Genomic DNA, 14,869 nt, shown 5'->3' with positions numbered 1-14,869 from the left:
CTCACAGTCAAAGGCTACAAAGAGATACAAGACCTACAAAACCCATGCTTTACATATCCCACACATTCACCCCCTGGTCTCTTATACGTGGGTCACCCCACAGGTCAGTGTGTGCAAGCCTGGTACCGATAATCTCTGACCTGAAAGACGGTCTTTATGAAATGAGCGGAAATATCACAGACCAAAAGGTGGGGGGGTTACAGAGAATAAACATAGAGGGCATTAAAGTTGCAGATGGAGCGTGATTACCACTGTCTCTTAACTGCATGTTGGGGTAGAAAAGAAAAAAAAAAAAGTGCTTATCCGAGCACAGCCGTCTGCAATGTTTGTCGCACATGACCTGCGTCTTAAGGAGGATCTCAGCAGTCACGGCCCTCACAGCACCCAACCACGAAGCAAAAACAGAAGTGACCCGTTGATAATTCAGATGAGCGCGAATCGTGGACGGCACGAGTCATGAGCACCGTCGTGGCAAAGTATTCACATCCGCAGTCGCTAATTCTGCATGTGAACGTGGAATGTGCAGAATTAGCAAAACAGGATGCCGGCAAGCGAAAACACAAAGGGCCCCCCCAACCCCATTGTATGTGGGGAAATTTTAGCCTATTTATCCCTGCCTTGGCAATTGCTCCCTCCCCCCTCCGTGGGGCCTCAGCTTCTGTTCGACACCTCCTGCGTGAGGATTCTCCATGCTGGCGCCAGAAGGATCTCAAATGAGAGACTGACATTAATGACATTTACTTGAACGTGGAGGGGCAAGAGGAAATCGGGTAAGGGTGGGGGGTTCTAGGAACAAAGATAATGGTGTCCCACGATGCACCACTACCAGCATTCAAAGAGAACCTCCTTCCTAAAGCAAGCGGTCATGTCCTTATTTAGACCTTCTCCCCGCACTTCTAACACGTCCTCCTCACTCCGGGTGTGTCGAGACTCACACAGGACCAATTCCAATCTGCATCATGCGCCTGGCGCAGCAGACTGCATAAAGACGACAGCTGCCGATACGCGGAAACCTGACAGCACTGGAAAGGTTTTCGGATGGCTGCAATCACGCATCTGCGAAAAGTAGGTTAGGTAGGTAGGGAAACGAGAGGGAAACAGGAGCTGCATCTCGCTCACGGACACAAAAAAGCACAGCAGGATATTGTCCTCTTAAGTTTCATCAGAGAAATATGCAAAGTGAAAGGAAACACGCTGCTGCAGACCTTCCTCTTTCACAAAACGGCATTGTGCAAGAGAAACGGAATGCTTCAGAAACAGGAAGTGGATGGAGGAAAATAAGTAAGGTACAGCCATGCAGCAGAACACTACCTGAGAAACACCAAATATCTGCTCTGGAAACCCTTCGGGTTCAACTTATGATTAGATTTGCCATTCGTAGTCGTTAATTTACCAATTGAAAATAAGAATATTTATCATTGCTACTGCTTCCAAAAGCAAACAAAGTCAGTACCCATCTGTGTTTATGGAAAACATTTGTATTTTTAACAAGCAAGATCATCTAAATGGCACAGTGCAACTGGACGAAGAGCCTGGACCAAAAGCTAAAATTCCAGAAAGCATGAAAGGCTTCATCACTACGGTGTTTTCAATGTATGCATGATCAAATTATATACCAATGATGAACAATCAATATAAAGCCGAAACGTGCGTGATCACTTTTTTTCCCCCATTTGAGCCCATTAGTTTGTAATGCCAGAAATCTTGATTGATTACATTGACAGGCCTTTAACGGCATGAAGTATGCTGGCGCCCTCTAGTGGGATGCTGAGGACCTGCAGGTTCTCTCTACTGTTTACTCGTCGGTTTGCTTTTAGCCAAATTCAGCACATACCAGTGCAATAAGTCAACTAAGCAGATGTTATGTAATAGAGAATCACAGATCTCACCTAAGCGGAACCCTAACATAAAAAAAACGTGAACAGAACTCTATGTATTGCCTTGTAAAAAAAAAAAAAAAATGTTCCCCTTTTTACCAAACAGAAACTGAAGAAACCTCAAAAAAAACAGGGAGCTAGCCAGATTGTTACTCGTGCCAACTTTTGTGTAAGCAACAAACAACAAATTTATTTTTGTATAGCGCATTATCACAACATTACATCGTCTCAAAGCGCTTTACAGCATCCCCACCCAAAGCCCCCAGTGAGTAAGCCATAAGCAAGGAGGAAGAAAACTTGGGAGGGACCAGACTCAAAAGGGGGAGCCCAGCCGGCAGGGAGAGTCAAATCAGAGAGCTGGCTAAGTGCCGAGTCATACTGCCCAAATCATAAAATTTGAGACACAACCGGGGAGCAGGGAGGAGATGACAAGCCGGTGCCGACACTCCCTCCAATCGCCAGGCAACGAGAAGTAAGCTAGGACTAGGTTCACTTACTGAAATATAAATTAAATAACCATTAAGTTGTTCAAATACAAAAAGTGGAAGGTCTGATTCCTGATTCAAATAAGTGCCTGATGTGGATAGCCCTGCCCCTAAGATACGTTTTTTTTTGGCAAAGAGACAGATCCCCTGAACCTGCATCCTATTTCCACCCACTTCCCTCTTTTAAATCCTCCTCAACGGCAACTTAAAATCGGCCCATCTTCCCGAGTCTGGTGGACCAGAGAAAATACAGAAGTGTCACTTAGGAGAGCGACGTGATTCATGGCTGCCCGCAGCCTCATTATAGTCCCCGGTCCGGCCCTGGATGGCCACTCCGGCACCGGCGGACCGGCTCCATTCGTCTGTCAGCACAGCGTTAAAAAGGAATACATAAAACCGGTAAAACAGACGGGCAATGGACCATATCAGTGCCTTAAAGAGACGTACCTTTTAATTGCCAGCCCCTGTGCCATTTCTCATCTTAAAAAGAGATTTATCAGCCCTGCCGCTGACACGGCGTAACGAGCTGGGGTGACAGCCCCACTAAGAAATGGCCATTTTCTTTACCATAATTCATAATTGTCCAATGTTATATGCTGGACAAGATCTACTGCGTAAATGAGTGGTTTGCTGTAGCCCTACTCATTCTCAAAGAGCAAAAATTTGTGGTAAACAGCATTTCTAGCAAACATTACGGACAGCAGGTGTAATAAAATCATGTAGATGGTCTAGCTCTATATAGTAGTGCTCTGCTCTAACATACAGAATTGGTTTATTTCAGCCATTTACCTCGATGCATATGGAGTGTAAAAAAAAAAAAAACTGATTTCTGGCTCTTATTTAGTGCTAAACATCACAATCTGCCAATACATTTTATTTCTTTTTTTAAAAAATGGGATATGGTCTTTTTTCCTAAAGGAGGTGCTTAAATACCATGGCGAGTTCTTCTGGCTCTTTCTGGTTTCACCTTCTCCTGAATGAGATTCCTCTTTGTGAGAGGTCAACAGAAACCTGCGTCAGCACCATGACACTTATGAATAGCAACAAAGGAGCCAGCAAACAATTACTCAGTAGGCTTTTCTTATTTAATATTAATGTGGTTTTTAAAAAAAATGGACCAGCCCTTAATCTATACTTGCCTAAGCACAGAGCCAGAACAAAAACATGCCAGACTTGTTTTGGGGTGCAACTACAGATGCCAGGTGCAACGCAATGGGTCACCTGGACAGGGGAAGTCCCCACGTTTAACACCTCCTGCCAGCGTGCAGGGCAACTACGTGCCCTCACACACACCGGCACCCTCACACCACCTCACAGGCATGGTCACACACACCGGCACAGGGAGCAGCATATGGCGAGCAGGGCCACCGCACCTACCAGGCTGGCGGTGAGGGACGGGGCAGACTTGCCCAGGGTTTGAGAGCGCATGCGGACTAGGTTGGAGGTCTCCATGGTGGGGGCCAGCTGGGGAGAGGCATAAGGCAGCAAGTACTTCCCTGTAACAGAATAAGATTCATACATTATACACAGCCAGCACTGACACCCATCTCATCTGCTAAACAATGGATGAGTACAGTTCCATCATACACAGATACCCTTGAACAGCAGTAGCACGTATTATGGCAATTGAGCCATTGTGATGTGCAAGTAGTCCTAGACTATTTTCACTGCTTTTAACATGTATTTCTATGCATAGGTGGAAAGTTCAGGTCCAGAAAGTACCAATCCTGACCAATATTTTGTTTCAACCAACCAGTTGAGTACTGTGTGACTGTGACTCTAAACTCAACTGGGTTGGTTGAAACAAAACCATGGTCTAGATTTGTACTTTCTGCACCTGAACTTTCCAACTCTGTTTGAATGCAAATTTAATACATCGGCTTGCAGTTTCTTAATGGGAAGAAGACTGACGTATCATGGAGAGGAGCATAATCAGCAATAACAACAGTGTCGTAGTGTCAAAGGGCTGGAGTTCAAGCTGGCCGGAGTTTTCAGAAACCTTCGGGAAGAAACGGGGGTTCACAGGCCAGCAAACCTCCTCTGAAGAGTCGCGGTATTTCCATTTCCTGTTTAAGGAAGCATGTGGACAGGCCGAGGGGGAGGGAGGGGGAGAATCAGCCAGCACAGCTGGAGTGAAAGGGAAAAGGGCGATTCTGCTCCCCGAATCACAGGTACAGGTCAGACAGAAATAGGGCAAGATGGCACAAAGAAACTACAGCGGACAGGAATCAGATCATGGGTAAATTCCTGCAAGACACGATTCATTGCAAATTAAAAAAAATAAATAAATAAATCAGGTAAATATAACATGGAAACTCAGGTAACCATACTGGGGGTGTTAGGGCTAGATTTAGTTTAGCGGGTTAGGGTTAGGTTTAGTTTAGCGGGTTAGGTTTAGTTTAGCGGGTTAGGACGCTGTCCCTTTGATCAGAAGGTCTCCGGTTCAAAGAGATTTCACCGTTGGGCCCTTGAGCAAGGCCCTTAACCTTTTATTGCTTCAAGGACTGTCTGACCCTGCATTCTGAATAGTATGTTACTTTGGATGATGAAGGGTCTGCTAAATAAATTAAATTTAAGTACCGTATATATAAGGATTATTACTAGAGATGCACCGATCCGATATTTGGATCTGTATCAGCGCCGATCCAGACCTATTTGACGGATCGGGTATCGGCCATGCGTGACCGATTCATGTATTATACTTACTTATTTAGTTTTTGACAACCTCTAAAAAGATAGCTCCTATTTCGTGTTAAATCTATTTGTACAATCAATCGCACGACAGCTCTTTCCCATTTTACGTGTTTTTTGCGGCATTCAAATCGAACGCTAACACTGCCTCTCAGTCTTTTTTGGTACACAGTGGATGTAAGTACAGTGACTTCCGTCTGCTGTGACGTCATGCGCATACCCTTTGCAGTACGAGGAGCGTAAGACAAGACGTAAGACAAGACGTGACGATCTGGGAGTATTTTACGCTTTTAATAGAAACCAGTAGCACAGCGATTTGCAATCTTTGTAAAGTAAAGTTTTGAGAGGTAGGAATACCGTTTAATGGACGAACCCACTTAAAGCGCATGCAACTGTGCGAGACAAAAAAAAAAAAAAGCAATGGATGATTTGGGAGTCGCTAACTTGGAGTGTTTTGCGAACTTGCTGCAGCTTGTGATACAAGAGGGGCTGCCATCACAACAAAGTGTAACTGAGCTGACGCCAATGGGAGAAAAATTTTGTTAAAATTTTAAGCATTTGCCACTTCTGTATACTTGCTTTGAATATATTCATATTGAACTGCAAATGCTTCAAAAACGCTTAAAACAAGACGTACAAACGAGGTGGAACAGTACGTCAGGTATGTCTGTAGTAGCCTAATTAAATGTTTTTTGTCATACATTTTTTTCATCTGCATTTCCTAGCTTAAAAAAATTAATATATTAAGTATAACAAAGGAAAAAGAGCTCTTGTATCGGAATCTGTATCGGTATCGGCAGTTGTGTATCGGAATCGGATCAGAACTGAAAAAATGTGGATCGCCCCATTTCTAATTATTACTATAACTACATTAATTCATCCATTTCTCCAAACACTTATCTAGGACAGCAACCTTACAGCAAGTGGTAAGATGACAAAAACAGTAACGAAGACCCCAGAAAGAAACCTGCATAGATCTCTCTCACAGACAACATCACAAGCATTTCACGTCTTACAGAACATTCCGCAAGTTGGGATATGGTGAGAGTTGGACACCATTAATTAGTCACCCATTCATGTAAGCCAGGCTTGACCATCTTTGAAGTAATTCTTCACAGCTACTGTGAGCCCAGCCACACTAGAGCACCGTTCCTTGCCACAGGAGAAAGGGGTACTTCAAAGCCAAAGCCAGAGGCAAAGGGGCAGAGTGTTAACTTAACATCCGACTTTCACTTATGCTTATGGCCAGTGACTTCAACCTCACTGATCTTTAGAAAACATTCACAATAGATTCTCATGGAGTGTGTGCATTACAGATGAAGGTAAGTGAACATGCTGAATATCTGAAATTCACTTCCCTCTCTGGAAACCATAACTTCACTGTAAGTTGAACATCTGGAGAGGAAATCTCAGCACGGCACAGAGAGCCATTTATTTCTGACCTCGATCAGCCAGTGAGGCTCGTTAGAAGTGTGGTTCCTGGTGTCACGCCAAACGAGAACCCGTCAATGTTTACATCCATCATCATCATCATCATCAACAACCATTTGTCCAGTTAGTGTGGCACTGAACACCCAGTGTTGGGGAACATACTGACAAAAAGTAATCCATTACAAACAGAGGTGGGAAGTTCCAGAAAGTACAAATCCAGAATCCAACCAGTTGAGTACTCTGTGACCATGACTCTAAGCTCAACTGGTTGGTTGAAACAAAACCTTGGACTGGATTGTCAAATGGATTACTTTTGTAACTTCCCCAACACAGGGAGCACCACACAGAGCCTATCACAGAGGGAGGAGGCCTAAGGCTGAGTACTACATGGGTGGGATACTGCTCCATCACATAGACCTGCACAAACAAAGTGCAACCTAGTCACCTAAACTTGTCTTTGGAATGAGCGTGAGTGTAATGTCTTTAAAAAAAAATAAAAAATCTGCTTCTGTGTCAATATTCAATACAAAAAAAGCCTCTCTCTGTAAGCTCATGAAGCTTACAAGACGATGTTGGGGAAGAGGTTTTGGGTGGGGGGAGACTGCCAACTCGTTAGGGGGACCTTGTGGCAGACAACCCCCAGGGGCCAATGCTTAACAGTGCAACGCGTCTAGCATGACTGGGGCCCCGAGTGTCTCCTCAACCTGGCTTTTCAAAACAGGACACAGTCCAAGGCATGCTGCTCCTGCTCCCACGGTAACCTACCCGTCAGCGCCCCCCCGAGGCTTCCCCGCCTCAAGTGTTTCCCGTCCTCGCTAAGCTGGCGCTTGAACTTCTGGGCGATCCCCAAGCCACACGACAGCTCCGGGCTGCTCGACTTCCGGAACGGAACGGAGGGAGGATACAGGATGTTATCCAGCTGGGAAGAAGAAAGGAAGAGAGACAGAGGGAGACAAAACAATGTAAATCCAGCATTCAGGAAATCATGCAGCGATGTCAGAGTGAGCCAGACTGATGGACCACTTACAGTAAGACTATCAGCTTAGAGGTATGGGGGGGGGCTAACTCAGCATGGCAGGAAGTACCAGAGCACAGGGTGTCGACCCAGCCCAGAAGACTAGTTACTACTGTAAACAGACCTCCAGGCTAAAAAGGTGCTAGCATCATTAGGGAACCCAAGAGGGCTGCACCCCCAACAGTGACATCAATTCGTACGGCTCGTGGTACAAGTCAACTCGTACAAAGACTCGCAAGACGGCCGGCCAATGGTCACACAAAACAACCTGCCAGTGTTCACAGAAATCCATAAAATAACCCATAACTAATTCAAAGCATTTCCTGCTGCCTTCTACAGCGAAGAACGCTTCGGTCTGACCCTCGTCCCACCATCTCCTGCAACGAGACACTGCTCCCTGCCTCTTCCCACTGGATCACGAGTGAAACAGTTGGGTTCCCATGCAGATCTTTCTTACTGAGTCATGCTTGTTAATCCTTGTTCCCCACAAGGGAACTTATCCCACTGGACTACAGCATTTTGAAATATTTAACTAATTTTTTTTTTTTTTTTCTTTTGTGGAGGGGGGGGGGGGGTGGTGATCGGTTACATTTTTCTTCTAGAATAATACTTGAAACAGAGTAAGAAAACACACAGAAACAGAACAATACAGAAGAGAACAAGGACCTTCAGGAAGCCCAGATGCATTGACATGTAGGAGGATATAACAAGATGAAGACCCCCCCTAGCTGCCATACACCCCCCACCCCCACCGCATCCCAGCTCAGCGCAAGCATACAGAAGCATGGAGCATCTCAGGATTTACCCTCCCCGGCACAAGGGATAGACCACCATGTTTCTCATGTCTGTCACGCAATGTAAATTTTGTTGACGAAAAATTTTCGTAATAGTCATCATCAACGACCTTTATTTTCAGACTAAAATGAGACGACAACTAAATAAAAATGATTTTGCAGGGTCTAAGACTATGACGAAGTGTATTGACATTTTCATCTGCGAATAAAAACGAGAGGAAAATGTTTGCCAGAGACGAGATACAATCAGAACTAATGTAGTTCGCATACAGGGGTATTCAACTGAAATTTAAAGAGGTCCATTTAGAGAATTTCTTGAAGCAAAGGTCCGGAAGATCATGTCTAACTATTTAGTGTGCTATTTAGTTATATATTTAAGTACGTAGCTATTAGTTTTATCAACATTGCATGTGATAAATACCTGACTGTCAAATCAAATGAATTCAGTACAATTCAAAAACTTGACAATATTTATTGTCACGTGACACAGAACTGACCATATATGTATGAGTGCACACCTTTATTTTTGCAGTAACGGCCGGCAATACTGATTTTACAGTACTCAGTTTCCGGGTAAATAAACATATGTTTGTGTTTAAAATAAGAGTGAAATCTGTGTCTTTATGTACTGCACAGTCAGACCTTAACACCATTCCTTAACATTGGTTCCATCTAATCATGGTGAACATAATGACTTTCATAAATCAAAGGGAAACTTTAAACATTACACTTTGCACTTTTAATTTTAGTCGACTTAACTGTAGCTTTAGTCGACTAATCTTATATTTAGTCAACTAAAACTAGAGTAAAACTAAAATAATTTAGATGACTAAATTATGGCTGAAACTAAATTACATTTTAGTCTAAAGATTATGACTAAAACTAAATAAAAATTTGCTGTCAAAATTAACACTGCTGCCACGTGCACTAACAGTAAGCTGGCATGGACCCCCCTAACCCCCCGGCCGACTGGAAGACCGTAGCTTTCCACAGCCGGCCACCCGCAGCGTGCCACACCGGCCGTCCGGCAGACGTTGAAATCAGTCTTCTGCTATATTATTATTATTCCCATCCCTTCACTTAAAAACAAAGGTTACGGAACACTTCTCTGTGCAAATGTTTCTCCCCATCATCCATTTTTACAGCCGTTTCCATTTCCTTTATACACCAGCAACTCAGGCAGGGTTTCATTCATGGATTCCGGTCTCTGTCAGGACAGCAAACACCAAACCACCATCACTAGACACCAACATCTTCTGGGGGGGGGGGCTAATTTAGCATGCTACTTTCCCTTTGTGTCAGACAGGGGGCGCCAGAAGCGACGCTCGTCGAGGGTGCCACATGGGCTCACATGGGTGCTTGAAGAATCAGAAGTGTGACCATAGGAAGCCAAACCTGTGCCTATAGCCCTTGGGCGGAGCTCTGGTGTGAGATTCCTTGATGGTTCAGGATGCTGCAGTCTGTGAAGAGCACTTGCCTCACGTCTCCATGACTGCTGTGGCACGGCGTGTACTCGGGACGGGTCCCCGCAGGCAAGCAGCTCATTTGGGACGGCAGGACATAAACTAACCACTTGTTACCTTCCTCACGACAACAAACAAAACGAACGGCTTTTCTGCACATGTAAACATTCACTCATTCAGCAGACACTCTCATCCAAAGTCAAATACAAGCGAGAATGAGAAAGCCAGTGTCCAAGGAACTGCTGTTCAAGGACCCAATGCTGAAATCACTCTGCTGACCACAGGATTTGAACCAACGACCTTCTGATCACGCAAGTTCTAACCTGCAGCGCCACGCACCACCCATAACAGTAACACTTACTGTAATAAAGATGGGCTCAAACATGTTATACTGCAAAATCATTTCAATGACATCATGCAGTGAATCCTCACAAAAGGGGGTAAACACACAAGATCTGAAAAATGAGCTGCTTGTCCCTGAAAGCCAGCATTGGGCACATTTGTGTCCTCATTACATAAGCGCCAGGTGCCTTCATACAGAAAGATTACTCTGCACCTCAGTGAATCGACTCCTTCTGACGGGATCAGAATATGCAGAATTAGGAGAGGAGCAGAAGATGCGGAATTTTTAGCCGTTTTTAAATGAGTTAAAACGGACTAAATAAAATCAGGGGCGATAAAAGGACAAAAAACACATTTTAATGGGCTCTGATTTTATGTAATGGGCTTTAATGTTTATAATTCAGCACACAACGATGGTGCAAACACAGGTTAAAAAAAAAAAAATAATAATAATCTTTTCTCCAGCATCAAACGGATACCATCTGGCCGTCACATTGACACTATACAGTCTCACACAGAATCCCAACCAAGACTGACCTAATCAATTACCTCCGAAGGGCTACTCCAACCCTCGTGTGAGATTCAGCGCCGAACGAGTCCAAGCAGATGTGGTGAGATCACAGTGTAATTGCACAAGGGCAGAGCTGGAATTGATCAAGCGCATTGTGAAATGACAACACATACAAGAGACACAAGGCTGGGAAACAGGGATGCCATATATCGTACAGATCACTCCGTCACGGATCACGGCTTAGGGAAAGCCAAGCCAAGCCAGCCAGCGCACAATTAAACACTGACGAAGGTCTCCCACGGGATATGGCTGAGGACACAAAGCGGGACGTTACAGGAAAGGGTCAGTCTGAAATCGGCAGTGGTGTGAAGGCAAAGGCCTGCAGTTGTCTTACAAGTTTAAAATAACTTTGATAACCAATTACAAGAGTAGTTTAAAGTTCACAGCCATGGCACTTCTGAATCAGATTAACTTCATGAAGGAGTATCAAAGTGCCTGTATTGTAAACGACCTGCGCAAGAGTTACATTTACACCACAATAAAACCCAGAAATGTGTCTGCAGTTTTTTCCTGAGCAAAGTTCTGAGAACTAGACCGAAGATCGTATGCATCTTAAGTAAGGTCTTGGGATTTGGTGGTAGGGAAGCAAGAATTAAGCTCATGTTCATCTCTAAGGCATCTGGAATCGATCAGGACTGCGCCATTTGTCGAGTCTCAGTGAGTCAGGCTGTGAAACCGGCGTTTTGCATCTTTCAGTATTTCATTTTTCACTGTGAGCAAAATAAACGCTTTTCAAAGGTAACCTTTTTCTTTTGGTTACAACCTGCAGGAAGCTATGCAGGATATTTACCTGTGTGTGTTTATGTTTTGTTCTGAACACACATTTATCAATGTTTTTAAATAAGGGCTTGCTTACAAAAATCTGAGAAACATGCTGCCAGTCTGCTAGTCGATGGTGGCAAACCCACATCGGTATCCTATTTAGCTTTTCACACATCCTACAAGGAACAACACAGTCATTCTGGCAGTCCTCTACATTCAAGGTGCCTTTTAACTGCCATGTGTCTTATAATTGCCTTCATGTATATAATTATTATATTAGAAACTCCAATTGCAGCCAAGCATGCTGGGACTGCATCTGTCCTTAATCTGTTTATCCACAACCACCCACCCCCCACCACCCCATAATTCTAAGTCACGTCAATCCTTTTTATTATATTAATATCATAGTGAAGCTCATACTTGGCAATCCACCATGACACCATTATACAGGATGGATTACCTTCCCATCGAGGCTCAAAATGTAATTTACTGTCCTTGTATCCACAGCTGGCCACATTCATAAGCTTCAGAGAGCGGACTGGAAATGCCAGTCCAATTAAAAATGTCAAGAGCCTCACATTCTGACCAAAGGAACAAATGGCGGTTTGAGTGACCGACAGCACCCTTCAAAAGCTACAATGAGCTGAAGTTTGTCAGTAGAGTCAGTGGGGTTGTAGAGTAACATGGCTGAGCCCTGACAGGATGGCAGTCGCTCAGTGTAGTGGGCCCAACAGCTGGGAGGAACCTACAGACATTCACTCGCACCGAAAAGTATGCGATCTTTCAGTAGATGCCCCGCAGCCCTTCATGTTTGGATTGAGCATTTTTCAGTCGTCCGGCCAGACTAACTTGCTGTTTGGTTCATAGGCACCGCCGAGCCGAGCTTTGAGCTACCAAACGTAACTATGTCGAAGATGAGTCAGTGAGATTGCACAACTTCTAAACAAACACTGGAAAAGCAGCAGACTGGTGATGACCTGCCGAGGAGATCAGTATGTGTGTCTCCATGACATTCCTCAAGGTCTTACCGAGTCCGGTCATTGCAGCATAGGCAGCTGCATCAGGGACTGAAAGGTAAGCGAGGTCCTGCGGCCCAAAGACACTACTGGGAAGAAAATGGAGGCTCCGCACTGCACTGCCCAGGCATCTGGACTAAAAACAGGACCCCATCAAAGCAGCCACTAATCTGAACCACCTACAGGACAACCCTGCCTGGGACAAGGACAGCAGTCGTCCTTGTCCCACATGGGGAAGTCACCCAGAACTACTGAAGGAAGGACAGCAATGCTCTCAAGGCAACAAGCCGCCGCGGAGGCCAACCTAACAAGGGGGCCACAGCAAACCCTGTGTGAAGAAACCCAGGATTAAGAGCCTGTAACCCCAAGTGGGTCTCTGAAGTCCTTACAGAATCACAGCCATGAACACATCCAAACGTTGAGAGCTTCTGTGACACTTCCCCTCCCCCACACCAGCAGGCCATAAGCAGGAGCAAAGGCTGGCAGCAAAGGCAGCAGAGGTGCGCTGGCTAGCACTACCTTGTATGTTTACAATCAGATAGTCACATGACCCTTTGGAACAAAACAAAGAATTTTCTCAGAAACGTTGCCATACTTGTTATCTAACACAGTAACAATTAGCCAGAGTCCCCTGCCAGAACGAGGCTCTACGCAGAGCAGCTGCCCGGAGCAGCCAATTAAGTGCAGCAACGCCTACGTGACATAAGCAGACACATCAACAAATTAAACGCCAAACAATAAAATCAGCGGGATCAGATCTTAGTCGTCCAGGGAGGTGGAAGAGTCAGGTGGAAAGCAATGGGGCTGTTTGAGCTGCCTCTACTGGTTCTGATGCTTCATATAAGAATGAGGAAGCTAAAGCTGAATCATTTGGGACACGATTGGAACAGGGAGGGGAGACTGAGCAAGATGCCAAGATCTCAGGAAGGGAAATGCCTCATGAAGCAGCACCCCCGCGGGGCACAGCAGTCCAGCGATGATTTCAGAGGGGAAAGGCCGCCAGCTAGAACTTCACGCTCCTCAGAGGCTCACTCCTGCAAACTACTGCTCACTTACTTCTGATTTACTGCAGCCTAGTCCACAGATTCCAACATTATTTACAGGGAGGGATCATTCTCCCTAAGCAAATCGATGGAGGCAGAAAATCTAAGCTGAAATATTAAGTAAAAGTGCAAAAAAAATAAATAAACAAACTGCTGGATCCATAAATATTTAAAAAAACTAAGGCATTTTCTTTGGAAGGGATTTTCCCCAAATCTGTATATTTTAATTTAAATATTAATTACTTGTTAGGGCTTTGAAACACCCCTCGTAATTTCTATTTGCATTCTCTTATCCATTAATTCATTTTTGCATAGTCTCATTCGCACTGTGTACCGTCTTCACCCTTTGTCTTGTGTGCTGTGTTTGTATAGGTCTTGCTTTATTTACCTTTGCTAAGCAGGCAAAGAGTGCTAGCAGGGAATGGCCAGATAGTTAGATAAAAGGTGGTAAACTACAGCATATGAGAGAGAGAGGTGCAGAGCCAGACTGCCATACAAACACACATACAGGCAAACTATCAAACGAGTTTTACCAATTCAAGGTCAATGCTGGGCAGTTTACGGGTGGTAGCTGTGTTTGGTTGCCGTTAGACAAAAAGGCTCCATAAACACATGTGGGTGAGGGTGAAGTGCCTGGAGCAGGCAGAGGAGGAGAGATGCCAAAAATCTGCCTCACTGACCTGGGTGGAGGGTGTGCAAGGTTTAAGGTTCACATTCCACATTTGTACCACAGGCAAACATTTACCATAATCGCTGAGGAACGGAGCCAACCGCAACATAAACCTGCTACATTGCCATGTTTTTACTAACCCATAAACACACAGGGGTCAGAAAGTAAAGTTACTGCTGGTGTATAGATAACACACAGAGGTCAGACCAGCAAGGTCAAAGAGCCACTCCCTGGGGGGGGGGGGGCTTTCAAGGTACCGAGATCACAGCTGTTTAATAAAACTCACCAAAAAACATTCATAGTTATTGAACTCCACTGAAGACTTGGGCAGCATCTAATAATTCATACCATCCAGTAGGAGTCTAATGGCACAAAAAAAAATCCATAGTTCAGTACAAACCTCGATTTTGGGTTCACCATTGGGTGCAATTTCGGTATATCAGGGAAGACAGAATAATTCCGAAACAAATTCTATTATTAAAACTGCAAACAGACACACTTAGGATAAGCAACCCAAAGGCAACACATCTATCGAAGTGTCTGAATAACAAAACCTAAGAGACACTTGTGTAAAATATGAAAACAAAAATACAACATCAAAATGATCCTTATTTTGTGTTCTCTACTGCCAAGTCTGGCTGCATATTCCTGGCAAAAGTACCTTACATGCCACAGGGAGAAACTACAGAAGCTGGATCATACATACATT

General features: G+C 44.5%; 1 protein-coding gene across 6 annotated transcripts in view; it reads right to left on the bottom strand.

Moving 5' to 3' along the window:
- mast4 (microtubule associated serine/threonine kinase family member 4) overlaps positions 1 to 14,869 on the bottom strand; it is a 115,008-nt gene that overhangs the window by 79,465 nt on the left and 20,674 nt on the right. For all 6 annotated transcript variants that reach the window (XM_023795659.2, XM_023795668.2, XM_023795678.2 and 3 more), the window contains exons 2-3: positions 7,250 to 7,403; positions 3,740 to 3,858 (exon numbers count right to left, since the gene is read on the bottom strand). In XM_023795659.2, the coding sequence (XP_023651427.1) occupies positions 3,740 to 3,858; positions 7,250 to 7,403 (273 nt within the window). The remainder of the gene's footprint in view (positions 1 to 3,739; positions 3,859 to 7,249; positions 7,404 to 14,869) is intronic.

Source organism: Paramormyrops kingsleyae, chromosome 7, assembly GCF_048594095.1.
Source record: "Paramormyrops kingsleyae isolate MSU_618 chromosome 7, PKINGS_0.4, whole genome shotgun sequence".
Classification (NCBI taxonomy): Eukaryota; Metazoa; Chordata; class Actinopteri; order Osteoglossiformes; family Mormyridae; genus Paramormyrops; species Paramormyrops kingsleyae.
Note: the sequence above shows the minus strand (reverse complement) of the source record. Positions and strands in the feature narration are given on the sequence as shown.